At 49.2% G+C, this 16,766-nt stretch overlaps 1 protein-coding gene across 17 annotated transcripts in view; it reads right to left on the reverse strand.

Annotated features, from left to right (window-relative positions):
- Positions 1 to 16,766, reverse strand: part of KLHL18 (kelch like family member 18) — a 122,838-nt gene that overhangs the window by 2,428 nt on the left and 103,644 nt on the right. For 3 of the 17 annotated variants that reach the window (XR_011462041.1, XR_011462040.1, XR_011462039.1), the window contains 6 exons: positions 16,158 to 16,395; positions 10,034 to 10,138; positions 8,159 to 8,270; positions 3,421 to 7,433; positions 3,047 to 3,322; positions 1,741 to 1,848 (listed from right to left, as the gene is read on the reverse strand). Coding sequence is in view for 3 of the 17 variants with exons in the window: in XM_014483314.2 (XP_014338800.2) it covers positions 7,047 to 7,433; positions 8,159 to 8,270; positions 10,034 to 10,138; positions 16,158 to 16,395 (842 nt within the window). In the remaining 14 variants the exon portion in view is untranslated. The other 14 variants (XR_011462036.1, XR_011462038.1, XR_011462037.1 and 11 more) reach the window with 14 other exon arrangements.

A 16,766-nucleotide genomic window follows, 5' to 3' on the forward strand; every position in this document is an offset into this window, starting at 1 on the left:
AACCATGTCTATCTGTGGCATTTACACACCACACTGTACGGCAGGTTCTTTTCTATTTTTTTTTTTTTTTCAGCCAAAGCATGCAGCTTGTGGGATCTACTCCCCAACCAGGACTGAACCCAGGCCATGGTGGTGAGAGCTCTGAGTCCTAACTACTAGGTTAGCAGGGAACTCCCTATACTGGAGGTTCTAGGCAGTGCAACAAAGCAGGAAAAAATTAAAGGCATCTGTATTGGAAAGATAAAACTATCTTTATTCACAGATGGAATATCATATGCATAGAAAATCCCAAGGAATACACATATGTGAAAAAATTTTTTTAAAGATAAAGACTTTAAAGGGAATTTCCTGGTAGTGTAGTAGTTAGCAGATCCCCGGTGGTCTAGTAGTTAGGATTTGGGGCTTTCACTGCCATGGCTCAGGTTCAATCCCTGGTTGGGGAACATCCTTCAAGCTGTGCAGCACAGCCAAAAAAGAAAGAAAGAAGAACTAATGGATGAGTTTGGCAACGTCACAGGATACAAGATCAACATACAAAAAACCAATGGTATTTCTATACACTAACAAAAAACACCTCCCCAAATAAAATTAAGTCAGTGTAGTTACACCCACACAGCATAAAACACAAAAGCAGTTAGGATCAACTTAACAGAAGGCAGTGCAACCCTTCAAAAATGAGAAAATTTTGCTGGGAGAAATCAAGGAAGATCTAAACAAATGACAAATATTCCATGTTCATGGACTGGAAGACTGCATTGTCAGGATGCTAATTCTCCCCAAATTGATCTCTACATTCAACACAGCATCTATTAAAAACCCGGGAAGCTTTTTGTAGAAACTGACAAGCTGGCCTATAAAAGCTAATAGGAATGCGAAGTACCTAAAATATTCAAAAGGATTTTTAAAAATAACAAAGCTGGAGGACTTACATTATCTATTTTTAAGATTTACTTTAATGCTGGAAAACTCAGTACCATACAATCAGCATAGTATTGGCTCATGGACAGGCATATAGATCAGTGGAACAGAACTGAGAGTCTAGAAATAAGCCCTTATATTTATGGTTAAGTGATTTCAACAAAGGTACCAAAGCAATTCAATGGAGGAAGAGATAGTCTTTGCAACAAATGTGCTGGGACAAATGGATACACACACACAGAGACACACACACATAGACACACAAACACACAGACACACACAGATACACACAGACACACACACACAGACACACACACACATACAGACACACACACACAGAGACACAAAATGAAGTTTAAAATTAACTTGAATGGATTCTACACCTACACAAGAGCTAAAATTATAAAACTTCTAGAATTTCTTCATGACCTTGGGCTAGGCAAAACTCTTAAGATATGACACCAAAAAGTACAATCCATAAAAGAATTTATAAAACTAAACTTAATCAAAATTAAAAACTTCTACAACACTATTAAGATATTATTCTTCAATACTATTAAGAAAATGAAAAGATGAGCTATAGGCTGGGAGAAAATATTTGCAAATCATTTATCTGATAAAGGATTTGTATCTAGAATATGTAAAGAATTCTTTAACTCAATAAGACATATGACCCAACTTACAAAGGGTAAGTTTTCAGTAGATATTTTATTACAGATATACAAATGGCTAACAAGAACATGAAAAGATGCTCAAAAACCATTAGCCATTAGAGAGAAATACAAATTGTCAGTTTCTTAAAAAGTTAAAACATAAGCTTACCGTATGTATGATCCAGGAAGTCTGCTCCTAGCAATCTACCTGAGGAATGAAAATGTATGTGCACAGAATCTTGTACGTCAGAGCAGTACTGTTCATAAAAGCCCCACGCTGGAAACAAATTAAACATTCATCAATTGGTGGAAAAAAATGGATAAACAAAATGTGGTATATGCATACAGTGGAATCTATTCACAGGAACAATAACATAAAAAGAACAAACTACCAATACCTTCTATGCCATCAATGAATCTCAAAAACAGTATTCCAAGGAAAGAAGCCAGACACAAAAGACCACATATTGTATGATCCTATTTATACAAAACATCTAGAACAAGGAAATCCATAGAAACAGAAAGCAAAATAGTGGTTGCCCAAGGATGAGGGTGAGAATGAGGGCTAACTGCATATGGGCATGGGGAAAGTTCATGGAGTGATGAGAATATCGTAACATGGGGCAGCGGCAATGGTTGCACAACTCTGCACATTTACTACAAACTATTGAACTGCACACTTAGAATGAGTGAGTACATTACACCTCATTAAAATTATTTTTAAAAACCCAGTGATTCAAAACAAAGGGAAACTAGGAAGCATGATTAGGTGAACTTTGGATCTGCATATACCTGACTGCCCTCAAGTTCTTCAAGAAAATAATGGTCGTGTCTCTTCTGTGTGTCTGGGGCTGGCACACAATAGGGGTGACTGTTAAGGAGCTCACCATCTCGTGGGTGAGACAAGCACACAGGCCACTGTCCAGCTGGGGTTGTTAGAAACAAGCGTGGAGGAGACGTCCTGGGCCGGCCAGAGAGGCCAGACCACAGCAGCCTTCTCCGCCCTGCTAGGTGGTTTGCATTTTCACCCTGAACTGCAAACCTAGAGAGAGTGAGTTAAACAGGGAACCGAGCTCCATTAGAGAAAAACATTTTGTGTCATCACTTGAGATGAAAAAGGAACAGTAAGCCTGGGAGATAACTGGTGAGAACCGTGAGATTCCCCTGCCATTTTCCGGTTGGGTAAAACTATGTTATTGTGAGCAGCAGTAAAAACCAGTGCTGCTGGTCTTTGGGGTGAAGAGGAGTGGGCTCTGTTGCTAGTTGTGAAGGCAGAGGAGTTCAGTGAACAACAACAGAGAAACAGAAAGTCAAGCAGATGAGCCGAGCTAGAGCTCCCTGGGCCACCCTGTGGTTCTGAGCAAAGCGGTGTAGGTTACATGGAAAGGGCTGTTAGCACATCACAGGCATTTGGCCTTTCTCCCACAGCCCAGAGCCCACAGCTAATCTGGTTTCCTGTTTCGACATAAAGGTACCTGTTTCCATAATTACAACACGGTTTCTTCTCTCTCCCTCGCTGCTCAGCCTGCTTCTCGAAGGCCCGTCACGGTACTGGGCGGCAGACCTTCACGCTGGGGGCTTGCAGGATCAGCTGCTCCAGAGGACAAAGACACTGCTCCCCCAGCTGAACTGGACAGTGAGCATGGAGATCTGGCCTCGGTTCTTGACAATACTATCGGTTAGTTGATAAATCAGGTCAGTTGCTCAGACCTTTTGAGATCATTTCTTTATGCTAAAATGAGCCACGTTACCTGGAAGTAACAGGCACAAGGGCCTGAGCATGGAGGTTACTTACTGAGAGGCCCGAGCGAGAATCAACAGTGCTGGTGGGGGAATGTGGGTGACATACCCTTCCAAAAACTTCTAATTGTTATCCGAGAGTGTAACCATCACCCCCTGGATGAGACTCGCCAACAGCTGACTTTAGGAAGAGTGTGAATGCAGAGTTTCCTAAGACCCACCGCCACAGTAACCAGCGTGCAGTCTCAGGAAGACAGATGTGGAACGTGGCTCCATCCGGGGAAGTGGAAACTGCACACAGGGGCCCGGTTCTCACACATGGGCAAGCCTATGAACCACGGCGGAGACTTGTCTGCATAAGGACCTGAGCTGCACTTCAGTCCAAGGGAACCAGTCTCTGGGGAGGGGTCAATCTGTGGTTTAAAAACTTTCCAGTGACTTCTACGTGCACCAAAGCTAAGTACCTCCGGCTTGGAGTATAAAAAAAAAGAGCTGGGTGTTTTGGTTCCAGGCACTCACAGGCCAGTCACATTCTGCTGAGGAACTCTTGTGGAGTTTTAGGGCAGGGAGTGAAGAAAAGTGGGGAGATCCAAGAAAGGGGTGATCTGGACAGGAGCAAACATGCAACATGTTCATGAAGTTTTTTGCGTATTTTTTCATCGGAACCCATTCTTATAAAATACACACACGTCTCTTTGAAAACTACATCTGCCATCCAGTTGGGCTTTTTTCTTATTTCCACAGAAACGTTTTCACTTTGTCCAATATTTTTTCACTGAATTACAATAAAAATATGATTTACCTCTAATTAAAAATAAATAAATAAATCAGGGAAGGGCAAGAAGGTATTAGGAGTGTACTCTTTATTTCTCTTTGGTTTCTTAACACAAAAGACATGCGTTCTATAAATAAAAGGAATGAAGGTTTTCTGAGAAACAATAAATTGGGGGGAGGGAGAGTCAGAATTCCTACCTACTCACATCTCTGTGGCCAAGTCAAAAGGCTGGTCTTCAGCTCCCATCCTGGCTTTGCTCTCAGATGAAACCCAGAAGAGAAGGCTCCTTGTGTTATTACCTAAGGGGAAATACCCAAGGACAGCTGAGGCCACAGCCCTCTGCTCAGAGCTGGGCTGGACCCCAAGGCTTACTGTTCACAGTGTCTGTCCCACATCCCTTCCACAGTATCTCTGGGTGATGTCTTTTCATGGTTTTCCTGGAAAGGCTCCAACACCAAAGGGTCAGACCAGCCACCTGTGAAAAGTTATGACCGTCAGACCGAGGAACCTACTGTGGAGAGCGTGAAATGTTGGTGTCGGCTCGCTTGTGCTCAGAACCCAAGTCAAAGCACTGGCTCCACCTTACTTGGAAACACTGAGCCCAGGTGCGGCAGTGTAACTCCGCCCTGGAGAAGTGGGGGTAGGCATAGGAAGGTCACCGCAAGAGTGGCAGATGGTGGGAAACTGAGCTCTCAACCCCGATGGCAAAATCTGGGTCAGCATCCTAAGGACCTGGCGAGGCCCCCTTGCTGATTCTTAACACATTCACAACTCAGGCTTGTCAGTGCTGTTGCAAATTCACAAAAGGAAGGGGCTTATAAGAAGAAGATGTGCATCGGAAACTCCTCTCTTAACAGGAAACACGGACCCCACCCTCCTTCCAAGTCTACCTTGAGAGGCAAACAGGGAGTGAGAAATGCTAGAGCTCCACCGTGAGCCTGGGCTTAAACTGGATCAGACTGTTTAGTCTTTTAAAATAAAAACATCATTTTCGGGTGCTTTTAGCAAAGGCCCAGCTCCACCTAAGTGGCAGGTGTCAAAGGTACTTCCTCTGGAAACATGGCGATTGCACACATTGGTAAGCCTCCTGGTCCCAGGGTAGGAGAGATGTCTCAGAATGCCACATTGTGCCTTTCTGAATGGGCTTCCAGGACACCCGGGCAGATGCGGCGATGGGCAGGAGACCAACCAAGTAGAGACTGGGACCCTGAGACCCAATCTCGCGTTGGAAACGTATCCTCTCTTAAGTCTCTACTGGAAGCATTTTAGGAAAACCTGATTTTTGGCAGCAGCAGTTGAGGAACAGCTCCCCTGCCCAGCGCACCGATCACAGAAGTGTCCTCCCGTCGGTTTTCCGCTGTGCAACGTCAAGGTCCTATCCAGGGAGGACGAAGGAGGAGCGTGGAGTCTCTTCAAGAGGTCGTTTGCTAAGATCATAGGAAGAAATATAAAATCTGTTCTTTGCAGCAGCAAGAGATTCTTTCGGCTTTTACTTCCTTGGGTCGTAAAGCCGGCTTTGTGAGAGTGTAAAGGTCCACCTTGCTGGTCGGTCTGCCAAGGGCTGGAGGGGAGGCCAGACCCCTGGAGTTGGCGAGTGGATGGGGGAGCAGCCGACTGGCGGGGGAGAGGCGGCGGCTGGACCAAGCCAGCCCTGGGCTGGTGGAAGGACCAAGTCCCTGGTTAGGTTCTCGAGGTACGAACGGTCGACGTGCCCCAGAAGCGTCACGAAGAGGAAAACTATCCGAGGAGGACAGGTGGGCAAATGAGCATCTGGCCAGACCTGCTGCTTCCTGCCGGCCAAGGGAGGGAGGGGCGCGGGGGGGTGGCGCTCTGCACGGGCTCCACGGTGGCAGCGGGAGGGGGCCACCGGGCACGCGGAGCCCCGGCGATGAGCTGGGAGCTCCCACCTAGAAAGGCGGCGATAACTCAGCCAACTCGCTAAGCCTACGATTAAAAGAGTCCTCTGACAGTGGGTGTGGAGACAAACCCTGTGAGCACCGTGCTGCAGGACTGGGTAAGAGTGCACTGGTTCCAGACGCGAGGAAGGGCTCAGAGGGAACCCCGCGTGCCCTTCGAGGCCTCGGGACCCTGGGATCCGAAGAATGTGGGAGCAGATACCACCCTTTTCATGGCGGGTGGCGGTTTTCCATTTAAACACGTAACTGCCTTTAGTGTCTTTTATGTTTTCTTCTTGCAAAAAAAAAAAAAGCTCACTTGAAAAAAGTATTCTTCCTTCCAGTTTCTTTCAAATGTTTCTTTAACTTTCCTTCAGTTTCTTTCAAGTATCTTTTTTTTTTCCTTCTCTCTCGGTTTCTCTCGAATAAGATGAAAAAGACCTCATGGCAATCCCAAAATTAGACACAGGAAAAGCTTCTGTTCTCCCTGCTTGCTCAGCAATGTAGACAAGAATCCTCGGGGCCCTTGGATGGAAGGAGGCACAGGGGCCCGTGTGCAGCTGGCCCTGCCATGCTGCAGGCTCGAAGTGAGGACCTCTGGCCTGTGTCCCTCTCCCCCGGCCACATCCCACAGTTTTCAGTGGCCTCGGCCACTGCAGCTGCCCCATCGCAAACTGGCCACGATACGGCTGGCATGCGGTGGGCGAGGACTGTCAAGATGGAAAGCCCTCTGCAGAGGGGCGGCCCACGGAGCTATGGCAGCTTGGAGGTGGGCTTGGATGGAGCCCGTGGATGTGTGGACCGGCCGAGCCGCTCTGTCACCGGCCGGCGGCGGGACCCACAGGGGCTCTGTCCCCCGCTGTGTATCCTGGTCACCCAGGCCTGAAGATCACAAGGGCTGCACAGCCAGGGAGGACTCAAGCACCTGAAACCCTGGACCTCCGGCGAGCTCCCGTTTCACCCTGTCGTCTGGCCAGCACCTCTCCCCAGGGGGACGGTCCCCGGGAGGGAGTGCTGCCCGTGTTTGTACCAGATCCCTGCCCCACCACGGCCCACCCCTGCGCCTTAGATGGTGAGTAGAGGGATGCAGCCCACACCGACCCCGCCCTCGTGACAGGCCATGGGGGCCATGAACGTCCAGCGGTCCGTGTCTGGGTCGTACATCTCCACCGAGCTCAGGTTGGACTGTCCGTCATAGCCCCCTACAGCGTAGAGCCGCCCGCAGCTGGCCACCAGGGAGACCCGGCTCCGGCGCGTGAGCATGGGCACGATCAGGCACCACTGGTCCGCCACTGAGCTGTACACCTCGGCGATGCTGAGGAAGCCCGAGCCGTCGTAGCCCCCGCACACGAACATCTTGCTTCCCAGGGAGGCGGCCCCGTGGCGGCAGCGCTTGTTGAGCATGCTGGCCGCCGGGTGCCACGTGGCCGTGTGGTGGTTGTAGTGCTCCACCTGCAGCAGGGAGAGGGGCGGTCAGGCCCAGGCTCGGCCGCCGGCGGCCCGGCTGCCCTCAGCGCCCGGGGAGAGGCTCGGGGGACGAGGAGCTCTGCCGGGCTGGGCCCTGGCCCCCAGGCCCACGTTCCTCAGCTGCACACGGGCTTGTGAGATGACAGGGATGGGCGACAGGGAGATGGCCTGGCCTCACCAGCTCTGTCTACACCCACAGAAAGAAATCGAAGAGCTGCCCGTGATGCGCTCGCTCTGTGTGGTGACAGAGCAGCGGGAGTGCGGGGTCTCCCGAGATCCCCACTGTGTGCTCCCCCGCAGCCCTGATGGACGGTGGAATGACACTCAATGGCTCTGGAGCTCTTTTTAAAATAAATGCAATTTCAAGTCAAATGGCCAGAAGAACGCAACTGTCTGAAAGTTCCCACTCTGTCTATGACTGCACTTCCTCTGGGCAGGAATTTCAGCAGGTCTCATGCGCTGCTCACTGAGGAATTGACCAGGGTTGGGGTGAGAATGCTAAGGCCACACTCTAACCCTCTCTGTGCACATGGGTTCCCACACTCGGAGGCGGCATTTCAGAGCACATGGCAGATGGCCTGAGGCCCCAAGATGACACTTTCCCTAGCAGTGGCCAGGCTGAGCCTTTTTCCAAAGAATGTCCTTTCAAAATAACACTCACAGGTAAAGGGAGCGTAGGTGCCCTTAGCCCAGGAGGAACCCAGACTCACGCTGCTGAAGATCTGCAAACCGTCGTGGCCGCCCGACACGTAGATCCTGCCCTCAAAGACTGTAACCCCCGCAGCACTGCGGTTCGAGCTCATCGGGGTCACCACTGTCCACCTTCAGGAAAGAGGCAAAGGAGAAAGGGAGCCATGAGATCTGGGGATCCTGCCCTCCCAAGACAGCAGAGGATCTGGAGGAGCTGTGCTGTGTTCTGTCCTACCCTGGATGATCCCCCCAATTCTTATGGCCTCCTCCACCACCTCTGCTCAGGTCACTCTGGCTGCCGCCCTTCGCTTAAGCTTCAGGCTCACACACTCAAAGTCAGGACGCCCAAGCAAGGCCTTCTGACAGATCTGCTCCTCCCTGATACCTCTGGTCTTGTGAATGGGACCACCAGCCATCTAGCTGCTAGATTTACAGTTTCGGAATTTTTTAAGACCACTTCTCCATCATCAACATTCTGTGGTCACCATATCTCCGCTGGTTTGCCTCCTGGTCATTGCTTGTCCCCATTTCACTGCCGTTGCGCTGGCTGTGGCCTCCTGTGGGACCATTGCCACTGCCTGCTTTTGGGGCTGGCTTTCAGATCATTCCCATCCCCCCGGGCACGGAATGTCCTCCGACAACTCCTATTTCCTCTAAGGCGACTCCAAGTTCCTTAACGTGCTTCTTTGCCACTGGGTCCTCATCCTCTTTCCAGCTGTGCCTTCTGCCATGTGCCACCCACACCTGCTCCTCAACCTCACACAGCAGCTCTTTCTTATCTGCAAGCCTCTCTCCCTGCTGTCTCTTCTCCTGGGATGTGCATTTCCCCTCAGAAGGTATCTCTGCAACCTGACTCTGCCCCCTCAGCCGTGGGAAGATGGAAGCCCTCCCCACTCTGTACCTAAGAGCTCTAGACACAGGCCCCCAGAGGAAGACCATCGCTGTGTGCACTGGCCCCGGCAGACGAGGTGCTGCTTAACCATCTTAGAAATCCTGCTCGCTGCCTGACACTTAATAGGTTGGTTAAGCATGTGGAATAAAGGCTTAAACGCTCTGTGATGGATCCAATGTGTTTATACTGTAGGATTCAAATACTGAATACAAGCAGATTAAAATACTGAAATGAAAAGCTTGGGCTAACCTTGCTGGTGTTTTTCAAAGAGTGTTCCACAAAATGAGACCACAGGATGGTGACAGATACAGTGAAATTAAAGAGGTTTCTCTACTGCAGAATTTTTCAGTCTTTTAAAATGCTAATATGTGTTATGGGAAGACGAGGCCTCTGGTGGTACAGACATCAATGTTTCCCAAGCTTCTTTAATTTAGTGTATAATTTTTTCCCCCAAAATCATATATTACCCATTCTGGAAAGTGCTATTCATCTATTTCCCATGCCCTTTCACATGCATTTCCATTAAAATGAGTTGATTTATTTAAGTGGTACAGAGCATTAACAGGTGTTTCCAAGTACCTATGCAGACTATTTATTTTTAAAATTTAATTATTCATTCATTTAATCAAAGGTTATTAAATACCTATTACATGCAAGGAAGTACAGGTGGTAGACTTCCCTGGTGGTTCAGACAGTAAAGAATCTGCCTGGATTCTTTACTGAATGCAGGAGACCAGGGTTTGATCCCTGGGTTGGGAAAACATCCCGGAGAAGGGAACAGCAATCCACTCCAGTATTCTTGCCTGGAGAATTTCATGGACAGAGGAGACTGAAGGGCTGTAGTCTATGGGGTTGCGAAGAGTCAGATACAACTGAGCAACTAACATACGCCACAGGGGCTGAACAGGAGAAATCTTCCTTAACCTCGAGAAGCATGAGGAGAGCACTTTTGATCTTCATACTCTAACAAGCTCCAATGCCCCAGGGGAGCTGGATTCCTTACTTGTCTGTCTCAGGTGAGTAGGTCTCCACAGAGCTGAGAGAAGAGTTGCCATCGTAGCCACCACAGACGTAGATCTGTCCGTCCAGCACGACCGTCCCCATGGCACTGAAACAGACACAGCTGTTATCCCGAGGGCTTCAGACTTCCCGAGGCAACCTCTCACGTGCAGAGAAGTAAGCTGAGCCCCAAACTGCCTCCTTCTAGAACAGACCTAAATCCCAGGTATGTGCTTAAGCAACGGTGTAAAATGGAAACGGAACCGCCCTGGGGTTCCTCTTGCCTCCTGCCCGGGGTGCCTCCTCCACCTCCTTCTCAGCCCTTGATATGCTCTTCTGCCCTGCCGTGCTCAGGGTAGGATTCACCTTTAAGGCCTAGGTCAAATTCCTCCCTATGCTCCTCCAGAAGCCATCCTGGATTCCTCAGCAAGAATGAGTCCCTCCCGACCTCGCCCTCCCAGCGCAGCTCCTTTCTCACAGCTGTCCATCACCCATTCGTCCAGCACACCAGACCTTCACCAGGCATACCGTCCAGGGCACCGGGTCTAGAGAGCCGAGCGAGCCAAAGGCCCTGCCCAGAGGGGTACCAGACATCGACCCGCCATCTCTTGACAAGTGGGGACCTCCTGGAAGACAGGGGTCCTCACAGTGAGACCCTGACACTGCTGAGTGTGGTGCTTTGTAAGGAACAATCCCTTAACATGTGGGTGACTGTGATCTCCCCACACATTTCACTATAAGGTATGGCAGACATCTTTTTGTTACATACATGGCCCTGCATGTCCCCTAACTTGTCTGAGGGGTCAGGCAACAGCTCCTGTTTATTTCACACCCACTGCACACAGCAGGTGCTCTCTACTTGCTATTTCGCACCCTCAGCGATCCCATGGGAGGCATCACCATCACCCCTGCAGAGATGGGCAGCTGTGGCTTGAGGAGGCCAGGCGATCCTCTCAGGGCTGCCCAGAGGGCCTGTCTCCCACACTGTTCATCGTGCCAAGCTCTCCTAATACCAAAGAAGCAGGGATCTGGTGTAATCATACAGTCTTCTGGTCTACACAAAGCCTCATGAAAATGAAACATGAGTGCCAAGCTGCCCGATTCACTGTGTTCAGACCTGATGCTGAAGAAGATTAAAAGCGAATCTCGGTGTCTAACAAACAGTAAAATAAAGGATGCCAGGTTTTACAGCCCCCTTTCTAATGTACACAGCAAATCACAGTGATCCACGTGACATCCCTTAGTCAGCCTGAAAGAGGACAGGACTTGCCTGAGGAGAGGACTGTGGGAAGGTCACAAACTCACTAGACATGTTACTGTCCTTCTAGAAGTAGGCAAAAGTAACAACTGTGGAATTGAACAAAAATGTAAGAAGGACTGAGAGGTGCCACAAAACCATGTGACATTACCTTTTAATGAAATGGTAAAGACAGTGTGAAGAGACAAGGGGAACTACCACACAACTGCACTCATCTCACACACTAGCAAAGCAATGCTCAAAATTCTCCAAGCCAGGCTTCAACAGTACGTAAACTGTGGACTTCCAGATGTCCGAGGTGGATTTAGGAAAGACAGAGGATCCAGAGATCAAATTGCCAACATCTGTTGGCTCACAGAAAAAGCAAGGCAATTCCAGAAAAACATCTACTTCTGCTTTATTGATTATGCCAAAGCTTTGGACTGTGTAGATCACAACAAACTGTGGAAAATTCTTCAAGACATGGGAATACCAGACCACCTGACCTGCCTCCTGAGAAATCTGAATGTGGGTCAAGAAGCAACAGTTAGAACTGGACATGAAACAACAGCCTGGTGCCAAATTGGGAAAGGAGTACATCAATGCTGTATACTGTCACCCTTATTTAACTTATATACAGAGTACATCATGTGAAATGTTGGGCTGGATGAAGCACAAGCTGGAATCAAGATTGCTGGGAGAAATATCAATAACCTCACATATGCAGATGATACCACCCTTACGGTAGAAAGCAAAGAAGAACTGAAGAGCCTCTTGATAAAAGTGTAAGAGGAGAGTGAAAAAGCTTGCTTAAATCTCAACATTCAAAAAACTGAGATCATGGCATCTGGTCCCATCACTTCTTGGACAATAGATGGGGAAACAATGGAAACAGTGACAGACTTTATTTTCTTGGGCTCCAAAATCACTGCAGATGGTGATTGCAGCCATGAAATTAAAAGACACTTGCTCCTTGGAAGAAAAGGTATGACCAACCTCAGTTCAGTCGCTCAATCGTGTCCGACTCTTTGCGACCCCATGAGCTGCAGCACACCAGGCCTCCCTGTCCATCACCAACTCCCGGAGCCTACCCAAACTCACGTCCATTGAGTCAGCGATGCCATACAACCATCTTATCCTCTGTCATCCCCTTCTCCTCCTGCCCTCAATCTTTTCCAGCATAGGGTCTTTTCCAATGAGTCAGCTTTTGGCATCAGGTGGCCAAAGTATTGGATGCTTTAGCATTAGTCCTTCCAATGAATATTCAGGACTGATTTTTTTTTTTTCGTTTCATACATGATATTTTACATGTTTCAGTGCCATTCTCCCAAATCTTCCCACCCTCTCCCTCTCCCACAGAGTCCATAAGACTGATTTCTTTTAGAACTGACTGGTTGGATCTCCTTGCAGTCCAAGGGACTCTCAAGAGTCTTCTCCAACACCACAGTTCAAAAGCATCAATTCTTCGGCACACAGCTTTCTTCACAGTCCAACTCTCACATCCATACATGACCACTGGAAAAACCATAGCCTTGACTAGATGGACCTTTGTTGGCAAAGTAATGTCTCTGCTTTTGATTATGCTGTCTAGGTTGGTCATAACTTTCCTTCCAAGGACTAAGCGTCTTTTAATTTCATAGTTGCAATCACCATCTGCAGTGATTTTGGGGCCTCCAAAAAACCGTGGGGGCTCCCCACTGTTTCCCCATCTATTTGCCATGAACTGATGGGAAACAGTGGAAACAGTGTCAGATTTTATTTTTTGGGGCTCCAAAATCACTGCAGATGGTGACTGCAGCCATGAAATTAAAAGACGCGTACTCCTTGGAAGAAAAGTTACGATCAACCTAGACAGCATATTCTGGAGAAGGCAATGGCACCCCATTCCAGTACTCTTGCCTGGAAAATCCCATGGACGAAGGAGCCTGGTGGGCTGCAGTCCATGGGGTTGCTAGAGTCGAACACGACTGAGCGACTTCACTTTCACTCTTCACTTTAATGCATTGGAGAAGGAAATGGCAACCCACTCCAGTGTTCTTGCCTGGGGAATCCCAGGGACAGGGGAGCCTGGTGGGCTGCTGTCTGTGGGGTCGCACAGAGTCAGACAGGACTAAAGTGACTTAGTAGTAGTAGTAGTAGACAGCATATTAAAAAGCAGAGACATTACTTTGCCAACAAATGTCCGTCTAGTCAAGGCTATGGTTTTTCCAGTAGTCATGTATGGATGTGAGTTGGACTGTGAAGAAAGCTGAGCGCCAAAGAATTGATGCTTTTGAACTGTGGTGTTGGAGAAGACTCTTGAGAGTCCCTTGGACTGTAAGGAGATCCAACCAGTCCATTCTAAAGGAGATCAGCTTTGGGTGCTCTTTGGAAGGAATGATGCTAAAGCTGAAACTCCAGTACTTTGGCCACCTCATGCAAAGAGTTAACTCATTGGAAAAGACTCTGATGCTGGGAGGGATTTGGGGGCAGGAGGAGAAGGGGATGACAGAGGATGAGATGGCTGGATGGCATCACTGACTCGATGGACGTGAGTTTGAGTGAACTCTGGGAGTTGATGATGGACAGGGAGGCCTGGCGTGCTGCGATTCATAGGGTCGCAAAGAGTCGGACACGACTGAGTGACTGAACTGAACTGAACTGATGGGACCAGATGCCATGATCTTAGTTTTCTGAATGTTGAGCTTTAAGCCAACTTTTTCACTCTCCTCTTTCACTTTTATCAAGAGGTTCTTTAGTTCTTCTTCACTTTCTGTCATGCGGGTGGTGTCATCTACATATCTGAGATTACTGATATGATAAACCTAGACAGCATATTAAAAGCAGAGACATTACTTTGCCGAGAAAGGTCCATCTAGTCAGAGCTATGGTTTTTCCAGTAATTATGTATGGATGTGAGAGTTGGACTATAAAGAGAGCTGAGTGTCAAAGAATTGATGCTTTTGAACTGTGGTGTTGGAGAAGACTCTTGAGAGTCCCTTGGACTGCAAGGAGATCCAACCAGTCCATCCTAAAGGAAATCAGTCCTGAATATTCATTGGAAGGACTGATGCTAAAGCTGAAACTCCAATACTTTGGCCACCTGATGCGAAGAACTAACTCATTTGAAAAGACCCTGATGCTGGGAAAGACTGAAGGCAGGAGCAGAAGGGGGAGACAGGTTGAGATGGTTGGATGGCATCAGCGACTCAATGGACATGAGTCTGAGCAAGCTCGGGGAATTGGTGATGGACAGGGAGGCCTGGCGTGCTGCAGTCCATGGGGTCGCAAAGAGTTGGACACAACTGAGCGACTAAACTGAACTGAACTGACCGCTGTGGACTGGAACAGTCATGGGATAGGGCTCTGGGCAAGGAGCCTGCAGGACTAGAGGAGGGCAGGGAACAACGGTAGAAAGGAGGCTGTCACCAGCCAGCAGGAGAGAAGGCATGTGGTTCATCAGAGGAGAAGTGACCATGCACATTTTAAGGCAGTTTGTCACTTCAGGGGGATGCAATGGAGCTGGGCCTGTGCGCCTAATAACCACAGTGAGAGAAGGTGCCACCCGGCGGGCTCCTCCCAGACAGCATTCCAGACCTTGTGACGTCGAAGCTAGCAAGCAGCCCAGAGCAGACACGCAACGAAAAACAACTCATGGCCATTAAAGCGAAAAAGGCCCTCCTGATGGGGGATATTGAGCAGTGAGTCACTTGAGGCCATAGAAAGCTGCAAAGGACCGAAGGAGCCAGAAGGGGAAGCCCCGAGGCAGAGGCAGGAGGAGAAGGAACCACTAGAGGGCAGATCTTTTCTACATATATTTTCTTCCAAAAACGAAGCTCTTTGGCCTTTTGTGAATCTCACTGATACAAAGGCAGGTTCCTCCCTGCTCGAGGTCACACACAGACACAACTGAATGAGGACAACGTGTATCATGGCTGTGACACTTCCATGTGGCAAAGGACTTCCACGCTGAAACATGACTCCTCTTCCTCACACACACAGTGACTGGCATCTCTCTCTTTTTTCACATGAGCTTACGAGGACAAAACCCAAATCACAGCCAGACAAAGGGGTTTGTGAGGCAAATACTCAGGCCACAGAATTACAAAAGTAGACAAGGCCCTTAAAGGGCAGCTGGTCCAGGGCTTTTCAAAAATAATATCATCTTAACTTTTTCCTTCCAAAGTTGGGCATATGTCTAGGAGGCGCAATACATAAAAAGGATCAACGCACAACCGTTCTGGTTAAACGAACAGGGCACCTTGGATGTCCTCTCATCTCTCGTCTTACTCAGGAAACGTGGGCAGAAGCAGACAAGTGGCTGGAAGGCGTTAGGAGACCCAAGCTTGGTCCACCTCACAGCCAGCTGTGTGCTCAGGCCTGGGGACCGTGTGGAGCCCCCAGGTAAAGAGCACTGCTGTGCTCCACAAAGCCCCTGCCAGTGAAAGCATGTGGGGCAGGGATCCTGGGGGGAAAGAGAGCATAGGGAGGAATTCCCTCCAACTCCCTCGTGTGACTGACAGAAGTTAAATCCTCCTTACTCTTCAGCTTTCAAACTGTGGTCCCGGCACCTCTTTGCCGAAACCTTCCCGATGTTCCAGCCCAGCTTCTCTCCCTCCTCGCGTCTTCCATAATAAAAACCTCCAGTCCTTATCTGGCACTTAAGTTACAGTACAATGTCCACACGCCCCTGTGTCATCTCCCCAGGTTCCTCAAAGGACAAGGCAGGGGTTTTACCACAAGCAGACGGGGGTGCTGGCTCCCAGGAGGTACGGGCAGCGGCTGCATGGATCCCCAGGCCGAAGCCTGCGTTTGTTTTACTTCGTGTCCTGCTGATCTAGGATGGCGCCACCATCCTAGACCACGGGGTCCCAAAGAGTGACGCAGGACGTGCAGCCTGCTCCCGGAATACCTTCTCTTGCTGTTCATGCTCCTCACTCGAGTCCATGTGTCCGTCTCCGGGTTGTAGACCTCCACGGTGCTCAGCCGCAGCTGGCCGTCGTACCCGCCGATGGCGTAGAGGAGCCCATTCACCACGGCCACGCCGACGCGGCTGCGGGCTGTGCTCATGGGATGGCACTTCTCCCAGCGGTTGGCGACGGGGTCAAACACTTCCACCACATTCAGGGAGTCACCTGCATAAAAATTTGCTACTCAAATTAAAACAAATGAGACCGCTCGTTTAGATCACAGCTGCTGGGCAATGATTACATGGCATGTTCGACTTGATCTTATCAGCTCTTCCCACACAATCACTCAAGGCTGGAGGGCCCCCTGTGGAACTGGAGCCGGGGATAACCTCAAACCTAATTCTTTAAGGGAAATCAGAAGCAGACTGGAGGCGCTTGTTTCCTTTCTAGACAGGGCGCTTTTAAGTGGCAAGAAGGTTCTTCACCTGCTGAAAGGCAAAGGTGAAGGCAAATGGGGTCCACTATTTCCCCAACCCGGGCGGCATGCCCACAGAGCAGGGCATGGCTCCAGTGCGACTGTTGCTTCCTAGCAGGGGGCCCTGGGCAAGCTG

Source organism: Bos mutus, chromosome 22, assembly GCF_027580195.1.
Source record: "Bos mutus isolate GX-2022 chromosome 22, NWIPB_WYAK_1.1, whole genome shotgun sequence".
Lineage (NCBI taxonomy): Eukaryota > Metazoa > Chordata > Mammalia > Artiodactyla > Bovidae > Bos > Bos mutus.